Here is a 21,566-nt window from a genome sequence, read left to right as displayed (position 1 = left end):
CAGGCAGTGACACATAGAACATAGAACATAGAACAGTACAGCACAGAACAGGCCCTTCGGCCCTCGATGTGGTGCCGAGCAATGATCACCCTACTTAAACCCACGTAACCTGTATACCCGTAACCCAACAATCCCCCCATTAACCTTACACTACGGGCAATTTAGCATGGCCAATCCACCTAACCCGCACATCTTTGGACTGTGGGAGGAAACCGGAGCACCCGGAGGAAACCCACGCACACACAGGGAGGACGTGCAGACTCCACACAGACAGTGACCCAGCCGGGAATCGAACCTGGGACCCTGGAGCTGTGAAGCATTGATGCTAACCACCATGCTACCGTGAGGCCACAACCGGGAATCGAACCCGGGCCCCTGGAACTGTGAAGAAACTGTGCTAATGACTGTGCTACTGTGCTTCCCTGTGCTAATGGAGTGCTATTCTTTATTATGAGGGGAATTGACTACAAATGTTAGGGAGATTATGCTTCAGTTGTGCAGGGCATCGATGACATCTGGAGTATTGTGTACAGTATTGGTCTCCTTATTTAAGGAAAGATGTAAATGCATTATATGCAGTTCAGAGAAGATGGGCAGCATGTAGCACAGTGGTTAGTACAGTTGCTTCACCGCACCAGGGTCCCAGGTTCAATTCTGGCTAGAGTCACTGTCTGTGTAGAGTCTGCACGTTCTCCCTGTGTCTACATTGGTTTCCTCCTACAGTATAAATATGTGCAGGTTAGGTGGATTGGCCATGATAAATTGCCCTTGTCGAAAAAGGTTACTGGGTTACGGGTATAGGGTGGAGGTGTGGACTTAAGTGGTGCTCTTTCCAAGAGCCGGTGCAGACTCGATGGGCCGAATGACCTACTTCTGCACTGTAAATTCTATGATTCTGTAAGGTTTACTCAGAGGAGATGGGGGAAATCAATGATCACAGCAGCGGCTGGTGATCATGTGTGATGGTGATTGATTGGAGGCATGTTACAGAGAGGTCATGGATATGGGAAGTGTTTATGGGCAAGTTATCTGGAGCTGCGGCAAACTCCTTGAGGTTTCCTCTGGCCCACAATCAGTGCCATAAAGGCACTTACCTGATGAATCTAGTCTTTGTTGAATTTTACCTTATGGGTTTCCCGAGGCCTGGGAAACATGGCTGACGCAGGTTTAAAATAAAAACATCATAAAACGAGAAACTGACAGCCTCCTTAAAAGGTGCTAATGTTAAAGGTGCTAATGACTAGTTTCCTGCGAGTTAATTGATTGACCCATTAATACCACAGTTGATTCAAGGCAGATTGCATTCCTGTTTTAGGTTGTTAATTTTTTTAACCTCCCACTTGATCCAAACCCACCCAATTTTGAAGGTTAGTATTACCTCTTAAATATCTCCAGTTCTGCTGGGCTTTCTCACCTATTCCAGGAAATTAGAAAAAAGAACTTCCATTGACGATGAAAATTTGTGGTACAGGATCCTCTGCTAGTATAAACTTTATAGATTTACAGCATTTGGATTATACTTGAATCATGTTTTGGTTGTTTTTGTTTTAACACATTGCCATTCTCAAGCCTTTATTTATATTATCAGGTATTTATTTCGTAGCCTTCAAGGCACATTGTTTGCAACTCGTGTTCTCAAAGCACGACAGCTGGACAAATTGAACAAAGAGCAACACCTTCAAACAATCAAACATTGGAAAACCCTTAACACCACAGCAGATGATACCTCATCTTTAACGGATCAATCGCCAGTTGAAAATGTCAACCCCCCTTGTACAATGGCAAATAATCATGACCCTCAATTTATTTCTTCCAACCCAATGGGAATGGCAAAAGTACAGAGTTCCATCAACCGTGTGTGAAAACCAGGAGTCCATGTCGCAGGAAAGAAATGATGCAAAGTGGGACCAGAATTCTAGTGCAGCAATCCATTCATGGTCAGCTTCAAGAATAACAAAAACTCTGCCTCCTTCCTATCAGTCAATATTAAATACTGAATAAAAACTGCTCTCCCAAAAAGTCTATAAGCACAAAGACTACTGTGGAAAACAGATTTTGTACCAACAGAATGAAAAACTGCAGCACATGTACAAAGTTTTGAAGTGTTTACAGGTCCCAAAGCATTTTGGTGGGTGAATGAATGGGTAGGTGGCTGACGTAAGCAGCTTGGATGGGTGAGCTGTGTAGGGTGGCAGGTGGGTAGGGTGCCAACTTGGTGAAATGGATAGTTGGGTGAGTGGGTATGAGTCGGGTGATAGGTCAGGTCGGGTGGTAATGGGGGCTAGTGAGGTCTGGTTATGAGGGGTAGTCAGGTAGGAAAGGAGGTAGGTGGGGTGACAAGGAGGGAATTGGAGGTTGAATGGGGAGTCAGGGGTTCAGTGTGAGTGATTGGCAGATTCAGTTTTATAGTTACCCAGGAAGTTTTCTAACATTTCATGGCTAACTTGGCAATTCAATTGGAACTGTCTGAAGTCTCCAACTCTAACTCAGGTTTTTTTTAGGGTCGGGGAAGCAGGACAATTGCACATCGGAAGTTCAAACTTCCCGGGCAATTCCCATGGAGTCAGTGCATCAGGACTTCCATGGGGTCCCAACAGGCCATGTTCACCAGAACCAGAACCTGAAGGTACACCCAGGGTTGTACATTCGGTCTCCGACAACCCAGAGACCAGAGGATCAGGGCCAATAAATGAACTTCGGGCAGAATTCTCTGGTCTGCCAGCCGCGTTTTCTGGCACAACGTGGCAGGATTCTCCCTCCATTCATGCAGCCGGCCAATGGGGTTCCCCATTGTGGCCATACCTCGCTGTCGGGAAACCCGTCTGCGGGCATGCGCTGCCGGAGGACCAGCGGATCCCACCGACGGGGAAATCAGTTTTCCTCTTTCTCCCCAGATGCTGCCACACCAGCTGAGCATTTCCTGCACTTGTTGTTTGTATCGATCAGAATCTTTCAGTCAGAAGATAAGACTTTTCATACATTTGTTTATTGAAAATTCAATGTTCACAAAACCTTCATAACTCTGAAGCATTGATATTTTAAGAATACCCTCTCCCTCTGCGTTCTGCGGGCAGCACGGTAGCACAAGTGGGTAGCACTGTGGCTTCACAGTGGCAGGGTCCCAGGTTCGATTCCCGGCTGGGTCAATGTCTGTGCGGAGTCTGCACGTTCTCTCCGTGTCTGCGTGGGTTTCGTCCGGGTGCTCCGGTTTCCTCCCACAGTCCAAAGATGTGCGGGTTAGGCGGATTGGCCATGATAAATTGCCCTTAGTGACCAAAAAGGTTAGGAGGGGTTATTGGGTTACGAAGATAGGGTGGAAGTGAGGGCTTAAGTGGGTCGGTGCAGACTCGATGGGCCAAATGGCCCCGTTCTGCACTGTATGTTCTCTGTTCTCTTCCTCTCCAACCAATTGCTCTTTGCATTAGCTAGCTGCTATCAGCTGTATCAGTCAATGTTATGAGTTCCCTTCCAAGTTGAGTAAATTTCTGTGATGGTCAGGGTCACCATTAGCATATCATATTGATAGTAACCCAGCATCATAACTACCCTGGAACGACTATCCATCAGTGTTTCTGTTACTAGCACTCTTTGTTTAGCCCTTTCTAAAAAGGAGACACGTAAACTTCTGGAGGAACAACTTTGCATCAGATTCCCGCACTTCTGAAAATTGGAAAATAAAATTGATTCCAAATCAAATATGGAGCAAATTCAAAAATATAATCATGTATTCAACTACCAATCTTGTGCAGCTGAGCAATGTAATGATGATACAAAGGTAAATGAAGAAATACAATTCTCAAGGAAGCAAAGTGTTGGTTTTTGTGTGAACTTAATTTTTGTAATTTATTTGGCATGTAATAGAACAAATTGTTTACAATCCTGTCCCCGGTTTTTTAAATAGAAGCTTAATGTAAATCTACTCTGTATTCATAAAATTCTGATAACTATAAATGGCAACTGGGCATGTTGTAAATTACTAACTTCAGGGCAGCTGGCATTAACAGACAGAATTGGCAGCTTGTCCGCAGAACAATTTCAGTCACTTAAGAAAAGTGAAAGGCAAAAAAGGTGTCCTCATTTGCAGAAGATATTGGATTGTTTTTCTGAAAGTACAATAAACGTTCCTGGACCAACATGCAGGATGTGTCCGTTTTAAAGAGGTAAATCAGTGGATCTTGTTCTTTTTCTCACAAGTTGAAATGTTAGGCCAAGTGTCGTGACCCAGTGGGAATAGAATTAGTCAATCAAAACGGACAATTGTGAATCGGTTGCCTGATTTCCACTCTGATGTTCTTCTTATTGAATTCTCCCATTTTGTGCTGATGCTCAGGATGAATTCCCTGAGGTTGAGGTTTGATCTCCCTGCCTGTTAACTCTTCAGGATCTGCTAGTTATTTTGTCTCACACATGTTTCACAGCTTTCAATTTAATTTTCGCAATTGAGACAATAATTTGTTCTCTAATTGTATCTGCTGTTTAAATAAGTCTTCAAGCCTAGAAAATATTGCTGTAACATTGAGGACATGGTATGGGGATGGTCTCAAAGCCTCACCTATGTAATGCCATAATGTGAAAAAAAAAGAGAAACAATGTTAATCGTATCCACTTTGCATCGGTCATCTGGGACAGGATGTCGCCGTGGGCTTCAGGAGCTCACGTGGAGGTCAGAAGCCCACCCCGTGTCAGAAACAGTCACTTTTCTGTAACTTTCCCTGAATTGGCTAATTAGCAGCCGGAAGGTGGGTGATCCATCCAATGAACGCTGGCGGGTCCCAATAAAACCCTCTTTTGTGGGTTCAGCCCACTCAATAAATAAAGTCATTTTGACATAAAACATGGTTTTAGCACAATAGTCAGAGCTACTCCAAATTGCCTGATACTCTTGGGCTCTAAAAATGCTGTTTTGCACATCTTTCCTCCTTGGGGAAACATCACTTTGTACAAATGCACTCATTCCATCCCCCATTATATCACATTCTTTGTCAAGAGCTCAAAGCCAAACATTTCCTCGTCTCCTTCAAAGTCTTTTAAAACCCCAGCGCGGCATCAACTAATTATTGCTAGCATTTGATTTGATCTCTTATTGTACCTTTTTTTTTTAAAATTGGTGTCGTCTTGCCCTAGTTAGTTTTACTGGGACATTAACTCATTGCTTTCGGACAAGGAAATCAGTCTTTCCACACCACCCCCCTTTAAACGAAGTATCAATTTCTGCTGAATTGTGCAACTTTTTTTTTATACTGAGAGTTCATATCCCACAAGGAACATGATTAGATAATCAAAACCCATTTCATATAATGCTGAGTACAGCTTTTTGATTCTGTCCAGATTCAAAGTAAGATACCAACTGTGTGAGGAGGGTGCTGTAAACCTAGTGCATTGCTCAGCTGCCTTCACTCTCGACCAATCCCTGTGAATGCAGCAAGTCACGGGAATTCATTATGAAGCCATGGCTTTTTTCTTAATATCTTAGCTCGGAGGAGGTCTTTGTCATATCGTACTGGATCACAGTTTTATGTGACACTGGTATAAATGTGCAAGCTATTTTGTGAGATATTGCTTTGTCAGATCGATGGGGGTCTCTCTCATCACTCAGCGAACGGACAGGTACTTTTTAAAAGAGTTTAGGGTCTCTGTCTCCAGCGCCAATTCCAGGCCCCCACTGACCTCTGCGTATTAACGTTCTTCATGTCCCATCTACACCTTCTGCCTCTTGGCTTGAATCTGTGTCTACTAGTTCTAGAATTCTCCACCAAGGGAAACAATGACATCCTGTGCACTCTATCTTTTCCCCTCATAATTTTGTACACCTCAGTTAAGTCACCCCTTCTGCCCTCTGGCTTTTTTGGGAGAAGTTTTGCCACTACCTGACAACGGGCTTCTCCTGCAATTAAGTAGGCCTGGCTGTCATGTTTAGGGGGCCGGCAGGAAAGTGTAGTTGAAGCCACGATCAGATGAGATCTTGGGGGGTGAATTCTCATGGTGGCATTCTCTGTTCTGCCAGCAGTGCAGCCCCACCCACAGATTTCCCGCCTGTGTGGGGAAATCTCATTGGAATTCACCCCAAGACGAATCGCGTGCGCGCGGTATATGTGGCACGGGTAGGGGGCCATTGATAAAGGTCCCCGCGGCGATTCTCCGAGGAAAACTGGCCGCCCTGCTGCGAAACCTGCCCTGTCGCATGGGTCCCCTTTGCCAGCTGCCCTCTGGAGTGTCAGAGCCTGCATAGGCCTGACAGTCGCTTGGGTGTCCCAAGTGACGTGGCACCACCCTGTTCTGCCCGCTGCCCATTGGATGAGCCAGGGACAGGAGGGGGGGAAGTCCGAGGAGCTGTGATGTTCCAGCATCTCCCTACGGATATAACCAGCTCGGTCCCCATCACATCCTCCTCCCCCGGGATGCCAGATGAGCTCCGGGATACTCCCTGGGATGGGTGCATGACCAGAGCGAACTCCTGGGGCTCCCCCACCATTTATAATAATAATAATAACAATAATCTTTATTGTCATAAGTGGGCTTACAATAACACTGCAATGAAAATCCCCTAGTCGCCACATTCTGGCGCCAGTTCAGGTACACAGAAGGAGAATTCCTAATGTACAATTCACCTAACCTCACTTCTTTCGGGACTTGTGGGAGGAAACAGGAGCACCCAGAGGAAACCCATGCAGACACAGGGCGAACGTGCAGACTCCGCACAGACAGTGACCCAAGCTGGGAATCGAACCTGGAACCCTAGCACTGTGAAGCAACAGTGACTGCCAGTTCTGGATACCCGCTCTTGTCTTGACATTAGTCTCCATGTTCGCAGCTGGGCCACGTCCAGTACTGACACCATTCAGCCAACACCTGGCAATGCCAACGACGTCCTCAGCCTTCATCGGTTGTGACTGGGCTAAGCTCTAGAGTACCACTGAAATGTCCAGGCCCCTGGTCCATAGCTTCCTGTGACAGGGCAGCCTGATACTGTGCCTCAGCAACCGCCCGCGCAGAGTGCCCCATGCCTTGGATATCCTGATGTATGGCTTCTACCGACACCCATCTGGACGGCAGCTGGTCACTGGGATTGGGCTGTGCTCCACCCATCCGCCCCCTTGGGGTTTCCTACCCCCACCTGATACACCATTGTGTGTGTGTGTGCGTGATGCGCACCAGATAGTGCCCCAGGAGCATCTTCACTAAATTGCCCTACTGAAGTGAGTGTCCCTGGGATGATGGAGGGTGTTGGTGACAGCTGTGATGGGAAGTCGCTGTCATCCCCGGATTGATGCTCCGGCATGTTTTGGGCTGGCGTTAGGGGACCGATTGTCTCCTCATCGCTGGAATTTTCTTGGGGGTGAGGTCAGGGGTGGGGGATACCAGAAGGACCTGCCTTGTCACCATGTGATCTTGTAAGATACAAGACATGAGGCATGGTTGGATCATAGGTTGGAGTGGTGGGTGATGTGGGGGAAGGGGATTGGTGAGGGGGCTGGTGTGGGAGTGGTGTACGAATGTTGAGGGGGTAGTGTGGGGGTAATGCCACCCATGCCACGTTATACCGCAATGCAACGGGGTCTCATTTGGTTGCCCGATGCCGATCTCTGCCTCGGCGACTGACCTCCCTCCGGGCCCACCGACCAGGTCCAGTGTCAGCCATTCCACAGAGGTGAGGGGCCGTAGATTTGCTGGTCACCTTCTGGTCTTCTCTCACTCCCTGCGGTTGTGCGCCTCCTTCACTTGGGGAGGGGGGGGGGGTGGTGGAGACAGAAAGCACAGTGTTAGGCAATCGGACGTGGACAGCACAGGGGGTGGGCAGCTATTGGTCTTCGTGGCCAGGGCATCCCTCCCGCCTCACCCCCCCAGGACCCCTTTAATAGGGGGACACCACTTAGGACGCCTGTAATAGAGAGACCCATCACAGGGACCCCCTGCCCGGAGAATACCCCACACACAGAGCCCCCTACACACACACAACCCCCAAACAGATCGTCCTGCCCAAAACATACCTACCCCCACCTGAGAAAAGAGACTCCTGTCATGAAGCTAGAGAGCAGCCCAGACAGGGGCAGTGGGGAGCATTATCACTGTAATACTTACCTTGTAGCTCCATGTGTCCATTCCTTGAAGGAGGATAGCTGTACCTGTGTCTGGTTCCCACAGGTTCTCTGTCTGCAATCCATTCATGGCTTCCAGTGCATTCCAGATTCTAACCACTTACTGTGTAAAAAAATATGTTTTCCCATGTCCTTTGCTGTTTTTGCCAATTTATTGTAAACCTCTGCTCTTTGATTCTTATTTCTTCCATCAATGAGAAATGCTTCTCTTCTCTGGCTAGATTTTGAACACATCTTAATCTTCACAGAATAGTAAGAAGTCTTACAACACCAGGTTAAAGTCCAACAGGTTTGTTCCAAATCATTAACTTTTGGAGCACTGCTCCTTCCTCAGGTGAATGAAGAGGTAGGTTCCAGAAATAGAAATATAGACAAAGTCAAAGTTGCAAGACGATACTTTGAATGCAAGTCTTTGCAGGTAATTATCTCTACAGATCCAGAGAGAGGGATAATCACAGGTTAAAGAGGTGTGAATTGTCTCAAGCCAGGACAGTTGGTAGGATTCCGCAAGCCCAGGCCAGATGGTGTGGGGTGAATGTAATGCAACATGAATCCATGTTCCCAGTTGAGGCCGCACTCATGCGTGCGGAACTTGGCTATAAGTTTCTGCTCTGCGATTCTGCGATGACGGGCGTCCTGAGGGCTGCCTTGGAGAACGCTTACCCGAAGATCAGAGGCTGAATGCCCTGACTGCTGAAGTGTTCCCCAACTGGAAGGGAACATTCCTGCCTGGCGATTGTCGCGCAATGTCCGTTCATCCATTGTCGCAGCATATGCATGGTCTCGCCAATGTACCACGCTCCGGGACATCCTTTCCTGCAGCGCATGAGGTAGACAACGTTGGCCGAGTCGCACGAGTATGCACCGCCTTCCTGGCGGGTGGTGTTCTCACGTGTAATGGTGGTACCCATGTCGATAATCTGGCATGTCTTGCAGAGATTGCCATGGCAGGGTTGTGTGGTGTCGTGGTCGCTGTTCTGAAGCCTGGGTAGTTTGCTGCAAACAATGGTTTGTTTGAGGTTGCGCGGTTGTTTGAAAGTGGGGTGTGGGTATGGCCTTAGCAAGATGTTTGCCGTCATCGATGAAGTGTTGAAGGCTGTGAAGAAGATCTCGTAGTTTCTCCGCTCCGTAGTTTCAGGCACTGAAAGATGCCCTTATACGAACGAGATATGACATTCGACTCATCGATCAGCAGTTCCAAAGCGCCACAGCAAAAAACAACACCAATCTCCTCAGAAGACAAACACTGGACACAACCGACAAGAGTACCTTTCGTCGTCCAATACTTCCCCAGAGCGAAGAAACTACGACATCTTTGCAGCCTTCAACACGTCATCAATGAAGACGAAAGAGGGCCCTATCCCCGTAAGCCCATCCCCCACCCTATCCCCGTAACCCCACCTAACATCTCTGAACACGAAGGAGCAATTTTATCATGCCACTCCACCTAACCTGCACATCTTTGGACTGTGGGAGGAAACCGGAGCACCCAGAGGAAACCCGCACAGACACAGGGAGAATGTGCAGACTCCGCACAGACAGTGACCCAAGGCCGGTATTGAACCTGGATCCCTCGCGCTGTCAGACAGCAGTGCTCATCACTGTGGCATTGTGCCGCCTCTTCTCTTCACTAAGGAGGACAACTCCAGATTTATCAACCTAACTATGTAACTGAAGCTTCTCATCCCTGGAACCATTCTTGCAAACCTTTTCTGCACCCTCTCTAAAGTCTTCACATCCTTCCTGAGCTGTGGTGCCCAGAATTTGACACAGTACTCCAGCCGAGATTGGACCTGATTTTTACTTTACGCCTTGATTAAAATATCTGTGTTCCCTGAGCCACTTTCATCACCTTCCTCAACCTGCCTTGCCACCTACAATGATTCACACCCCACCCACACACACACACCCCCCCCCCCCCCCCCCCCCCCCCACCCACACTTATTTGAGCCGTCTCATTGAAATCCTCTCTGTGCCATTCTCCTCTTTATGGAACGGTTTCCAATACCGGCCCCGGCTGGTGCTGCACATCCTCCACTCGTCACCATCAGGGCACGCTGTGGCATCCTGCCCTGCCATCTAAAGGTGACAGGGGACCCCCCATAGGAGGCTTTCTATGTGGGTGACATCCCCTTTTCCATTGGGAATCTGTTGTGGAGGGATTTATACACAGTAGTCCCTTGCAACAAAAGATTAATATGGTTCCTGGACTGTCAGGACGTCTGTATTTTCTACAGCCTTGAGGACTCCATGTTCCATGTGCACATAGGTTGCACATGAGATTGCAGTCCCTTTTGGACCATTTGAGAGGGGCTTTCCTCAACACATGGTTGCACTTCAGCCCCACACACCTGATCATTGGCCACCCGGTACTGAGAGGGACAGGAAAATTGGAAGATCTCCTTGTTAGCCTGTTCCCACCCCTGGCCAAGGTGGCCTTAAACAGTTCCAGGCAACGGGCAGTTGAGGATTTATTTTAACTTGACTGATTTATCAAGGGGAGGTTATGCCTGACAAATCCATTAGAATTCTTTCAGCAGGTAACAAGGAATTTAGACAAAGGAGAACCAGTGGATGTGATCTATTTGGATTTCCAAAAGGCCTTTGACAAGGCCCTGTGCAGGAGGCTGATAATTAAGATACGGGCTCATGGTGTTAGAGGCAAGGTATATTCTCATGGTTAGAGGATTGGCTGACTGGCAGAAGGCAGTGAGTGGGGATAAAGGGATCTTTTCAGGATGGCAGACGGTGACTAGTGGTGTGCCTCAGGGATCAGTGTTGGAACCACAGCTATTCACGATATACATTAATGATCTGGAAGAAGGAACTGAGGGCATTGTTGCTAAGTTTGCAGATGATACAAAGATCAGGGGCGGGATTCTCCGACCCCCCGCCAGGTCGGAGAATCACCCGGGGCCGGCATCAAACCCGCCCCCGCCGTGTCCCGAATTCTCCGCCACCCGAGATTCGGCGGGGGCGGGAATCGCGCCGCGCCGGTCAGCGGGCCCCCTTTGGCGATTCTCTGGCCCGTGATGGGCCGAAGTCCCGCCGCTGACAAGCCTCTCCCGCCGGTGTGGATTAAACCACCTCTCTGACCGGCGGGATTGGCGGCGCGGGCGGGCGCCGGGGTCCGGGGGGGGTGCGGGGCGATCTGACCCCGGGGGGTGGCCTGGCCTGCGAGCGGGGCCCACCGATCGGCAGAGGGGCCTGTGCCATGGTGGCACTCTTTTTCTTCCGCCTTTGCCATGGTCTTCACCATGGCAGAGGCGGAAGAAACCCCTCCCCTGCGCATGCACCGGGATGATGTCAGCAGCCGCTGAGGCTCCGGCATAAGCGCGGACTTATGCCGGCCGGCTAAGAATATTGTGAGCAGTTTTGGGCTCCGTATCTAGGGACGGATGTGCTGGCCTTGGAAATGGTCCATAGGAGGGTCACGAGAATGATCCCTGGAATGAAGGGGATGAACAGCAGTTGAGGACTCTGAGTCTGTACTCAATGGGGTTTAGAAGAATGAGGGGGGATCTCATTGAAATTTGCGCAACATTGAGAGGCCTGGATAGAGTGAACGTGGAGAGGATGTCCGCTAGTCGGAGAAACTAGAACCCGAGGGCAGAATCAGACTGAACGGACGATCCTTTAAAACAGAGATGAGGATGAATTTCTTCAGCCAGAGGGTGGTGAATCTGTGGAACTCTTTGCCGCAGAAGGCTGTGGAAACCAAGTCATTGAGTGTCTTTAAGACAGAGATAGATAGGTTCTTGGTTAATAATGGGATCAGGGGTTATGGGGAGAAGGCAGGAGAATGGGGATGACAAACATATCAGCCATGATTGAATGGCAGAGCAGACTTGATGGGCTGAGTGGCCTAATTCTGCTCCTATGTCTTGTAGCAATATGGTCTTATCACTACTGTCTCATTGCGCCAGGGACCTGGGTTCAATTACAGTCTTGGGTAACTGTGTGGAGTTGGCACTTTCTCTCCGTGTCTGCGTGGGTTTGAAATGAAATGAAAAATGAAAATCGCTTATTGTCACGAATAGGCTTCAATGAAGTTACTGTGAAAAGCCCCTAGTCGCCACATTGCGACGCCTGTCCGGGGAGGCTAGTACGGGAATCGAACCGTGCTGCTGGCCTGCTTGGTCTGCATTAAAAGCCAGCGATTTAGCCTGGTGAGCTAAACCAGCCCCTTTGAGCTAAACCAGCCCCTTATCCATCGACCTCTGCGTTATGGGCCCAAGGTTTCCTCTGGGTGTTCCGGTTTCCTCCCACAGTTCAAGGATGTGAACTTGAGGGTCTTGGCAGCTTACCACCACGACCATGTTAGGTGAATTGGTCACGCAAAATTGTCCCTTAGTGTCAAAAGGTGTGCGAGTTAGGTGGGGTTACGGGGATAGGTCTGCAGAGTGGGCTTAGGTAGAGCGCTCTTTCGGAGGGTCGGTGTTGACTCGATGGGCTGAATGGCCTCCTTCTGCACTGCAGGAATTTAAATTCTAAGTCAACAATGTAGATCAGAAAAAGCAGTGACCTTTATACTGACCCTAGGGGAATACCGCAGGATACATTCTACCCGTCTGAAAAATAATAATTTATCGCTATTCCCTCTTCGGTCACTCAGCCATCATTATTATTTCATGGGATGTGGTCATTGCTGACAAGGCTGGCATTTGTTGCCTGCCACACCAAATTCTCCCCTAATCAGTAATACTAATAATGATGATTACTAGTTGCTATGTCTAGTTTATGTTGGGCTGCATTGAGCACCCGACTATATCTGCAATTCATTGTATTAAAAGGAAAACAAAGCTAAGCGAGATGCACCTGTATCACAGCCAGGTCAAGATAGCCAGATGCCTTAAAAAACAAATACCAATTGGATGAAAAGTAAGGTCAATCTCACAGGAGACGTATTAAGGTAAATTTTATCTGAGCTTTATCAGTGAGTACAGAACAGAAAAATTCCAAGTTATATTCCCAGTCCATACTGAGTTAACTGATCTCATTCAGCAGAAGTGTGGACGTTACAAGCAGCATCTAGAATAGATATTAATGGCTCAATGCACACCATTACTTGATTGTGGAAAACCAAACAACTGCGACTGAAGTTCCACACCCCCAACTGGTGGAACGCCATGCAATAGGTCACGGTGTATGTTCATGTTCAGGTCAGGAGGAAGATGACAATGCATTCATGAATTAACTGTGGTGTTGTGCCTGGTACTCACGAGTCGCTGATACCCAACATCTATAAGTTTGCTGATGACACGACCATAGTGGGTCGGATCTTGAACAACGATGATTCAGAATACAGGAGGGAGATAGAGAACCTAGTGGAGTGGTGTAAAGACAATAATCTCTCCCTCAATGTCAGCAAAACTAAAGAGCTGGTCATTGACTTCAGGAAGCAAAGTACTGTACACACTTCTGTCAGCATCAACGGGGCCGAGGTGGAGATGGTTGACAGCTTTAAATTCCTAGGTGTGCATGTCACCACAATCTGTTCTGGTCCACCCACGTCGACGCGACCACCAAGAAAGCAGAACAGCACTTATACGTCCTCAGGAAACTAAGGAAATTCAGCATGTCCACATTAACTCTTACCAACTTTGACAGGTGCAGCATTGAAAGCATCCTATCTGGCTGCAACTGCTTGGCCCAAGACCGGAACAAACTAGAGAGTGTCGTGAACACCCCCAGTCCGTCACACAAACTCACCTTCAGCCATTGACTCTGTCTACACATCCCGCTGCTCTTGGAAAGCAGGCAGCATAATCAAAGATCCCTCCCACCCAGATTAATCACTCTTCCAACTTCTTCCACCAGGCAGGAGATACACACACTAACAGATTCAAAAGCAGCTTCATCCCTGCTGTCACCAGACTCTTAAAAGACCCTCTTATGGACTGATGGCCTTATGGACTGATCTGAACTCTTCACACATCTTCAGCCGATGCCTGTGTTTATGCGTTTATATTGTGTATTTTATGTTTGCCCTATTATGTATTTTCCTTTTATGTACGGAATGATTTGTTTGAGCTGCATGCAGAACAATACTTTTCACTACCTTGGTACACGTGACAATAATTCAATCCAATCCATCTAGCAAAGGGTCAAACATACCTCCTGTAAATTATCTAATGACTTACCAGTGATCATAGACTTTGATTGTAAATGAAGTAAATGGGATCAAGATGACTCTGGGATGAAAATTCAGAACAAAGTGATGTGGCAGATATGATATTCTTGTACATGATACAGGCAAGTGCTTATTTGAACCAACAGTTCAACAAGGTAGTCACAAGATCAGGAGGCAGCAAAATTGGCAAAATAAAAGATTTGCAAAAGTCTGATCATGTACCTTGCAAATATATTTTGAAGATGCATTTGTCTTTTAACTCAGAGCCAACACTTTCTTGATCTTGATTAATTGGCCAAAGAGATCTTTCTCATTGATTGGTTGTAGCCTCTGTTTTTCCAGCTCATTTGCAGATGTAGTCAACTGTGGATCTGGCAGATTTCAATGGACACTGCGCAAAACACTTTGACTCTTCTGTTTAAAAAGAAACGGCGGACTTGAATAAAAAGCACCAAATACTGGAAAAAATGGAAATGCACGTTGTGAGTGACAAGAAGACCCGAAACCTTTTCGGAAAATTCAAGGACATTTCATGCAGCTGGCATTAGAACAAGGAAACAGATGTCCCCTAAAGCTAATCTCAGTCAAGTGTTTTTATATCCAATGAACAAAGCCATATTGTGTTTGATTTCATACACTGCGTCTCCTGCATTCATCCCTCAGAATGGACCCTCGGGAAATGCCACATTGCAAATTCACTTTTTGAAAAACCAAATGCCATTCACTGAGGTACCCTAAACTTATGTTTATAAAATTAAATATGTTTTCTTGTATAGTTACCATTGTAATAACATGTCATTTGCATTTTCAGAGGCTTTATTTATGCTCCCAAAGCTGACATTTTCAGTACAGTTTATTTCTACTGTTTTGGCAATTTTAATAATCACCTTCATTGTCACAAGTAGGCTTACATTAACACTGCAATGAAGTTACTGTGAAAAGCTCCTAGTCGCCACATTCTGGCGCCTGTTCGGGCACACAGAGGGCGAATTCAGAATGTCCAAATTACCTGTCAGCATATCTTTCGGGCCTTGTGGGAGGAAACCCGGAGGAAACCCGGAGGAAACCCGCGCAGCTACAGGGAGAACGTGCAGACTCTGCACAGACAGTGACCCAAGCCAGGAATCGAACCTGGGACCATGTCGCTCTGAAGAAACAGTGCAAACCACTGTGCTACCAAAGTAAACGATGAGCTTGTAATAATTTGATCAGAAGTAAGGTCTAAATTAAGCTGAAGTTAATAATTTAGCGCTAAATATGCAATATAGTCCACTAAACCAATGCCAAACATTGTGAAGTTTTACATTAACAGCCTTTGTGAATAAGAAAAATAGTAAGTGAAAGAAGTGAGGTTGACGGCATCAATTTCATGAGCAATCCATTTTCCAACCTTTAGTAAAACGGCACCACGTGAACTCCCTAAGGTAGCTGTGACTGCTGTTGCCGGGATTCTCCGCTCCTCCCGCAAACTCACCCCCGCCCCCCGCTAAAATCGTGATTGGGTGGAGAATCCTGTGTCAACCCAAAATTGGCATCCTGATGGGCATCAAACCCATAGTGAGTTCCAAACCCGCCACGCCAGCCAAAATGGGCTTCCTGCCCAAAACAGGCGGGATGCCTATAATTACACAAAATCCCTTGTTGCAATATCTTTTTTTTAAATTTAGAGTACCCAATTATTTTTTTGCAATTAAGGGGCAATGTAGCTTGGCCAATCCACCTACTCTGCACATCTTTGGGTTGTGGGGGTGAAACCCACGCAGACACGGGGAGAATGTGCAAACTCCACACAGACAGTGACCCAGAGCCGGGATCGAACCTGGGACCTCAGCGCCGTGAGGCAGCAGGGCTAACCCACTGTGCCACCATGCTGCCCTGTGTTGCAATATCTTAAAAACTGATGCTAAGCCCATCTACTATGCTCCACCCCCCCCCCCCCCCTCACAAACCCCACTCCCCCAACCTCCACCCCACAGTGAGAACTACGCCGGGCAGGTTTGTTACAGGTCTTGACAAGTGCAGACCTGGGACAATGGACCTCGAGGGGTGGGCATTAAGGAGGTAAGTCAAAGTGCCCATGTGCTCCTCATCTAGTACCAGGCTGCAGAGAGAGGGTCTCCCAAGTGGGTTGGCTGGGCTCAGGCTGCGGGTAAGTGATTGACCTCGGAACTCTCACCGGAATGTTCTAATTGACCTTCAATAATGCTCAGTGCTTTCACTTCCTCTTTTCTAACCACAGTATTTGGGTGTTGATAAGCATTGCTGTTAGAATTGATGGAGGGAGGTACTTCAAATGCATTCAAACCTGAAGGAAAAGATAAATAAATAAAACTCCTTCCTACTGTGTATAAACCATTAAGCTGTCAATCAAAGGCTAGTTAAAGGTTCTGGGCCATGAAATTGAATGGAAACAAAGCTTTTCAAAGGCTCTCGGGCCATCTAAAAGCTTTTCAAAGATTGTGAGTGTCATAGGAAGGCTCAGAGACTTCAAAAAACTGCAGTGTTACATGCATGGGGCTGAATGAGTAGATGAGGAGAGAGGAGCGAGGGAAAGTACTTGAGGCTTCCTGGTTAGCAGTTCAAAGAGAAAAGGTTTAAAGTTTAAACAGTACACAGACAAGGATGAAGATTTGGATCAGACCTGCCTGCAATCACCATGAGTGACCTTCAGGTTTCCCAGGGATAGAAGCGCAGTCCAGCCACAGGACCACCAACCTGACCCCAGCCATCTCCCAGGGCCTTTGGGGCGGGTCGCATTCTGCAGCCTGGTAGTGGCAAAGGGGCATATGGGCAACTGATTTACCTCCTTGATCTCCCTCTGGATCCAAAGCGGCAGGCCAGAGTGTCACTGCCAGGATGTCAATGTGCTGTTGGCAATGCTAAAGAGTGGGGCCTGAAGGGGGAGGCCTGAGGTCGGGTGCCGGATCACCCACATGCCTGCATGGTGAGGGGAGCAGGTGACCTGTTATTTTTGTGGTGGCGGAAGATTGCCCCTCTTTGTTGAGGGATTGTGGGTGCTCCCCTTGTCAGCGAGGTGGGGGGGGGGGGGGGGGCGGGGGACAACTATTCATGTTGGGAAGGGGAGGTGGCCTGTGGGTGCCCCAAAAATCAAAATCGGTAAGTGGAGGCTGGACGGCATGCTATCCGCTATGAATATTTTAGCATATTAAAGATGAGGGAATCCCACCTCAGCAATGCCCCTAGCACCAGCGGAACCATTTTGGTTTTCCCGCTGATGGGAGCGCTTAGTTTCAAAACAGGAGACTTTTGCGCCATATCTGCCCGAGACAAAATTATACCTCCCATTCTCCTCTATGTATAATCTTGGTAAAATATCTCGGAATAGTCTACAGAAAGAGAATAAAATTGCATTAACATAATGTTTATTATTTTGATCAAATTTTGACAAAGTCTTACTTGCATATATTTGAATTTTATCCACATTCATATTGCTAAGTTATTGATTCTTCTATTTATCAATATGTGTAAAATGATTAACCTAAATAGATTAAAGATAGGCAGGAGAGCATCAACAATATCCCGTGGCAGTGATTGACACGGTGGCACAGTGATTAGCATCGGATGAACTTCAGATCATTCGGGAGGCGGAGGGGGTTATTGAGAGGAGTTATAGGGAGGAAGTCACACCTCAGGTAAAAGAATAAGGTAGATGGGTTACCGTCAGGGGAGGGAGAGGGAACCGGCAGGCAGTGCAGGGATCCCCTGTGGTCATTCCCCTCTATAACAAGTATACCGTTTTGGATACTGTTGCGGGGGATGACTTACCAGGGGTAAGCAATGGGGCACAGGTCTCTGGCACAGAGTCTGTCCCTGTTGCTCAGAAGGGAAGGGAGAAGAGGAACAGAGCACTTGTCATTGGGGACTCCATAGTTAGAGGAACAGACAGGAGGTTCTGTGGGAACAAAAGAGACTCACAATTGGTGTGTTGCCTTCCAGGTGCCAGGGTTCATGATGTCTCTGATCGTGTTTTTGGGATCCTTAAGGGGGAGGGGGAGCAGCCACAAGTCGTGGTCCACATAGGTACCAACGATATAGGTAGGAAGAGAGATGGGGATTTGAGACAGAAATTCAGGGAGCTAGGATGGAAGCTGAGAGCTAGAACAAACAGAGTTATTATCTCTGTTACCCGGTTGTTACCCGTGCCACGTGCTAGCGAAGTGAGAAATAAGGAGAGAGAGGAGTTGAACATGTGGCTACAGGGATGGTGCAGGAGGGAGGGTTTTGGTTTCCTGGATAACTGGGGCTCATTCTGGGGTAGGTGGGACCTCTACAAACAGGATGGTCTTCACCTGAACCAATATCCTAGGGGGGAGATTTGCTAGTGCTCTTCGGGGAGGTTTAAACTAATTCAGCAGGGGGATTGGAACCTAAATTGTAGTCCCAGTGTACAGGATGTTGAGAGTAGTGAGGTCAGGGATAGGGTTAAAAGCTCGAAAGAGGGCACCGGCAAGCAAGACGCTGGTTTGAAATGTGTCTACTTCAACGCCAGGAGCATCCGGAATAAGTTGGGTGAGCTTGCAGCATGGGTTGGTACCTGGGATCTCGATGTTGTGGCGATTTTGGAGACATGGGTAGAGCAGGGACAGGAATGGTTGTTGCAGGTTTCAGGATTTTGATGTTTCTGTAAGAACAGAGAAGATGGTAAAAGAGGGGGGGGGGGTGTGGCATTGTTAATCAAGGAAAGTATTACGGCGGTAGAAAGGACGTTTGAGGACTCGTCTACTGAGGTAGTATGGGCCGAGGTTAGGAACAGGAAAGGAGAGGTCACCCTGTTGGGAGTTGTCTACAGGCCTCCGAATAGTTCCAGAGATGTAGAGGAAAGGATTGCAAAGATGATTCTCGACAGGAGCGAGAGTAACAGGGTAGTTGTTATGGGGGACTTTAACTTTCCAAATATTGACTGGAAATACTATAGTTCGAGTACTATAGATGGGTCAGTTTTTTTGCAGTGTGTGCAGGAGGGTTTTCTGACACAGTATGTAGACAGGCCAACAAGGGGCGAGGCCACATTGGATTTTGTACTGGGTAATGAACCCGGCCAGGTGTTAGATTTAGATGTAGGTGAGCACTTTGGTGATAGTGATCACAATTCGGTTATGTTTACTTTAGCAATGGGCAGGGATAGGTATATACCGCAAGGCAAGAATTATAGCTGGGGGAAAGGCAATTATGATGCTATTCGGCAAGATTTAGGATGTATAGGATGGGGAAGGAAACTGCAGGGGATGGGTACAATCGAAATGTGGAGCTTTTTCAAGGAACAGCTACTGCGTGTCCTTGATAAGTATGTACCTGTCAGGCAGGGAGGAAGTTGTCGAGCAAGGGAACCGTGTTTTACTAAGGAAGTTGAAGCACTTGTCAAGAGGAAGAGAAGGCTTACATTAGGATGAGACATGAAGGCTCAGTTAGGGCACTTGAGAGTTATAAGTTAGCCAGGAAGAACCTAAAGGGAGAGTTAAGGAGAGCGAGGAGAGGACACGAAAAGTCATTGGCGGATAGGATCAAGGAAAACCCTAAGGCTTTCTATAGGTATATCAGGAACAAAAGAATGACTAGAGTAAGATTAGGGCCAATCAAGGATAGTAGTGGAAAGTTGTGTGTGGAATCAGAGGAGATAGGGGAAGCGTTAAATGGATATTTTTCATCAGTGTTTACACTGGAGAAAGACAAAGTTGTTGAGGAGAATACTCAGGTTCAGTCGACCAGGCTAGATGGAATTGAGGTTCACAAGGAGGAGGTGTTAGCAATTTTGGAAAATGTAAAAATAGATAAGTCCCCTGGGCCAGATGGGATTTATCCTAGGATTCTCTGGGAAGCCAGGGAGGAGATCCCAGAGCCTTTGGCCTTGATCTTTATGTCGTCTTTGTCGACAGGAATAGTGCTGGAAGACTGGAGGATAGCAAATGTTGTCCCCTTGTTCAAGAAGGGGAGTAGAGACAACCCTGGTAATTATAGACCTGTGAGCCTTACTTCGGTTATGGGTAAAATGTTGGAAAAGGTTATAAGAGATAGGGTTTATAATCATCTTGAAAAGAACAAGTTGATTAGCGATAGTCAACACGGTTTTGTGAAGGGTAGGTCATGCCTCACAAACCTTATTGAGTTTTTTGAGAAGGTGACCAAACAGGTCGATGAGGGTAAAGCGGTTGATGTGGTGTATATGGATTTCTGTAAGGCGTTTGATAAGGTTCCCCAGGGTAGGCTATTGCAGAAAATAAGGAAGTATGGGATTGAAGGTGATTTAGCGGTTTGGATCAGTAATTGGCTAGCTGAAAGAAGACAGAGGGTGGTGGTTGATGGCAAGTGTTCATCCTGGAGTTCAGTTACTAGTGGTGTACCGCAAGGATCTGTTTTGGGGCCACTGCTGTTTGTCATTTTTATAAATGACCTGGAAGAGGGTGTAGAAGGATGGGTTAGAACATAGAACATAGAACACTACAGCGCAGTACGGGCCCTTCGGCCCTCGATGTTGCGCCGACCTGTGAAACCATCTGAAGCCTATCTCACCTACACTATTCCATTTTCATCCATATGTCTATCCAGTGACCACTTAAATGCCCTTAAAGTTGGCGAGTCTACTACTGTTGCAGGCAGGGCGTTCCACACCCCTACTACTCTCTGAGTAAAGAAACTGCCTCTGATATCTGTCCTATATCTATCACCCCTCAATTTAAAGCTATGTCCCCTCGTGTTGGTCATCACCATCCGAGGAAAAAGACTCTCACTGTCCACCCTATCTAACCCTCTGACTATCTTATATGTCTCTATTAAGTCACCTCTCAGCCTTCTCCTCTCTAACGAAAACAGCCTCAATTCCCTGAGCCTTTCCTCGTAAGACCTTCCCTCCATACCAGGCAACATCCTAGTAAATCTCCTCTGAACCCTTTCCAAAGCTTCCACATCCTTCCTATAATGTGGTGACCAGAACTGCACGCAGTACTCCAGGTGCGGCCGCACCAGAGTTATGTACAGCTGCAGCATGACCTTGTGGTTCCGAAACTCAATCCCCCAGTCAATCCCACAGTAGGGTTAGTAAATTTGCAGATGACACGAAGGTCGGTGGAGTTGTGGATAGTGCTGAAGGATGTTATAGGATACAGAGGGACATAGATAAGCTGCAGAGCTGGGCTGAGAGGTGGCAGATGGAGTTTAATGCAGAAAAGTGTGAGGTGGTTCACTTTGGAAGGAGTAACAGGAATGCAGAGTACTGGGCTAATGGCAAGATTCTTGGTAGTGTAGATGAACAGAGAGATCTCGGCATCCAGGTACATAAAAGTTGCCACCCAGGTTAATAGGGCTGTTAAGAAGGCATATGG

General features: G+C 47.3%; 1 protein-coding gene across 3 annotated transcripts in view; it reads left to right on the top strand.

The window, feature by feature from the left end:
* atp10b (ATPase phospholipid transporting 10B) overlaps nucleotides 1–3,170 on the top strand; it is a 428,434-nt gene extending 425,264 nt beyond the window's left edge. For all 3 annotated transcript variants that reach the window (XM_038795980.1, XM_038795982.1, XM_038795981.1), the window contains one exon: nucleotides 1,589–3,170. In XM_038795980.1, coding sequence (XP_038651908.1) covers nucleotides 1,589–1,862 — 274 coding nt within the window. In that variant the 3' untranslated portion in view covers nucleotides 1,863–3,170. The remainder of the gene's footprint in view (nucleotides 1–1,588) is intronic.
* The last annotated feature ends 18,396 nt before the right edge of the window (nucleotides 3,171–21,566 follow it).

Source organism: Scyliorhinus canicula, chromosome 4 (assembly GCF_902713615.1).
Source record: "Scyliorhinus canicula chromosome 4, sScyCan1.1, whole genome shotgun sequence".
NCBI lineage: Eukaryota > Metazoa > Chordata > Chondrichthyes > Carcharhiniformes > Scyliorhinidae > Scyliorhinus > Scyliorhinus canicula.
Note: the sequence above shows the minus strand (reverse complement) of the source record. Positions and strands in the feature narration are given on the sequence as shown.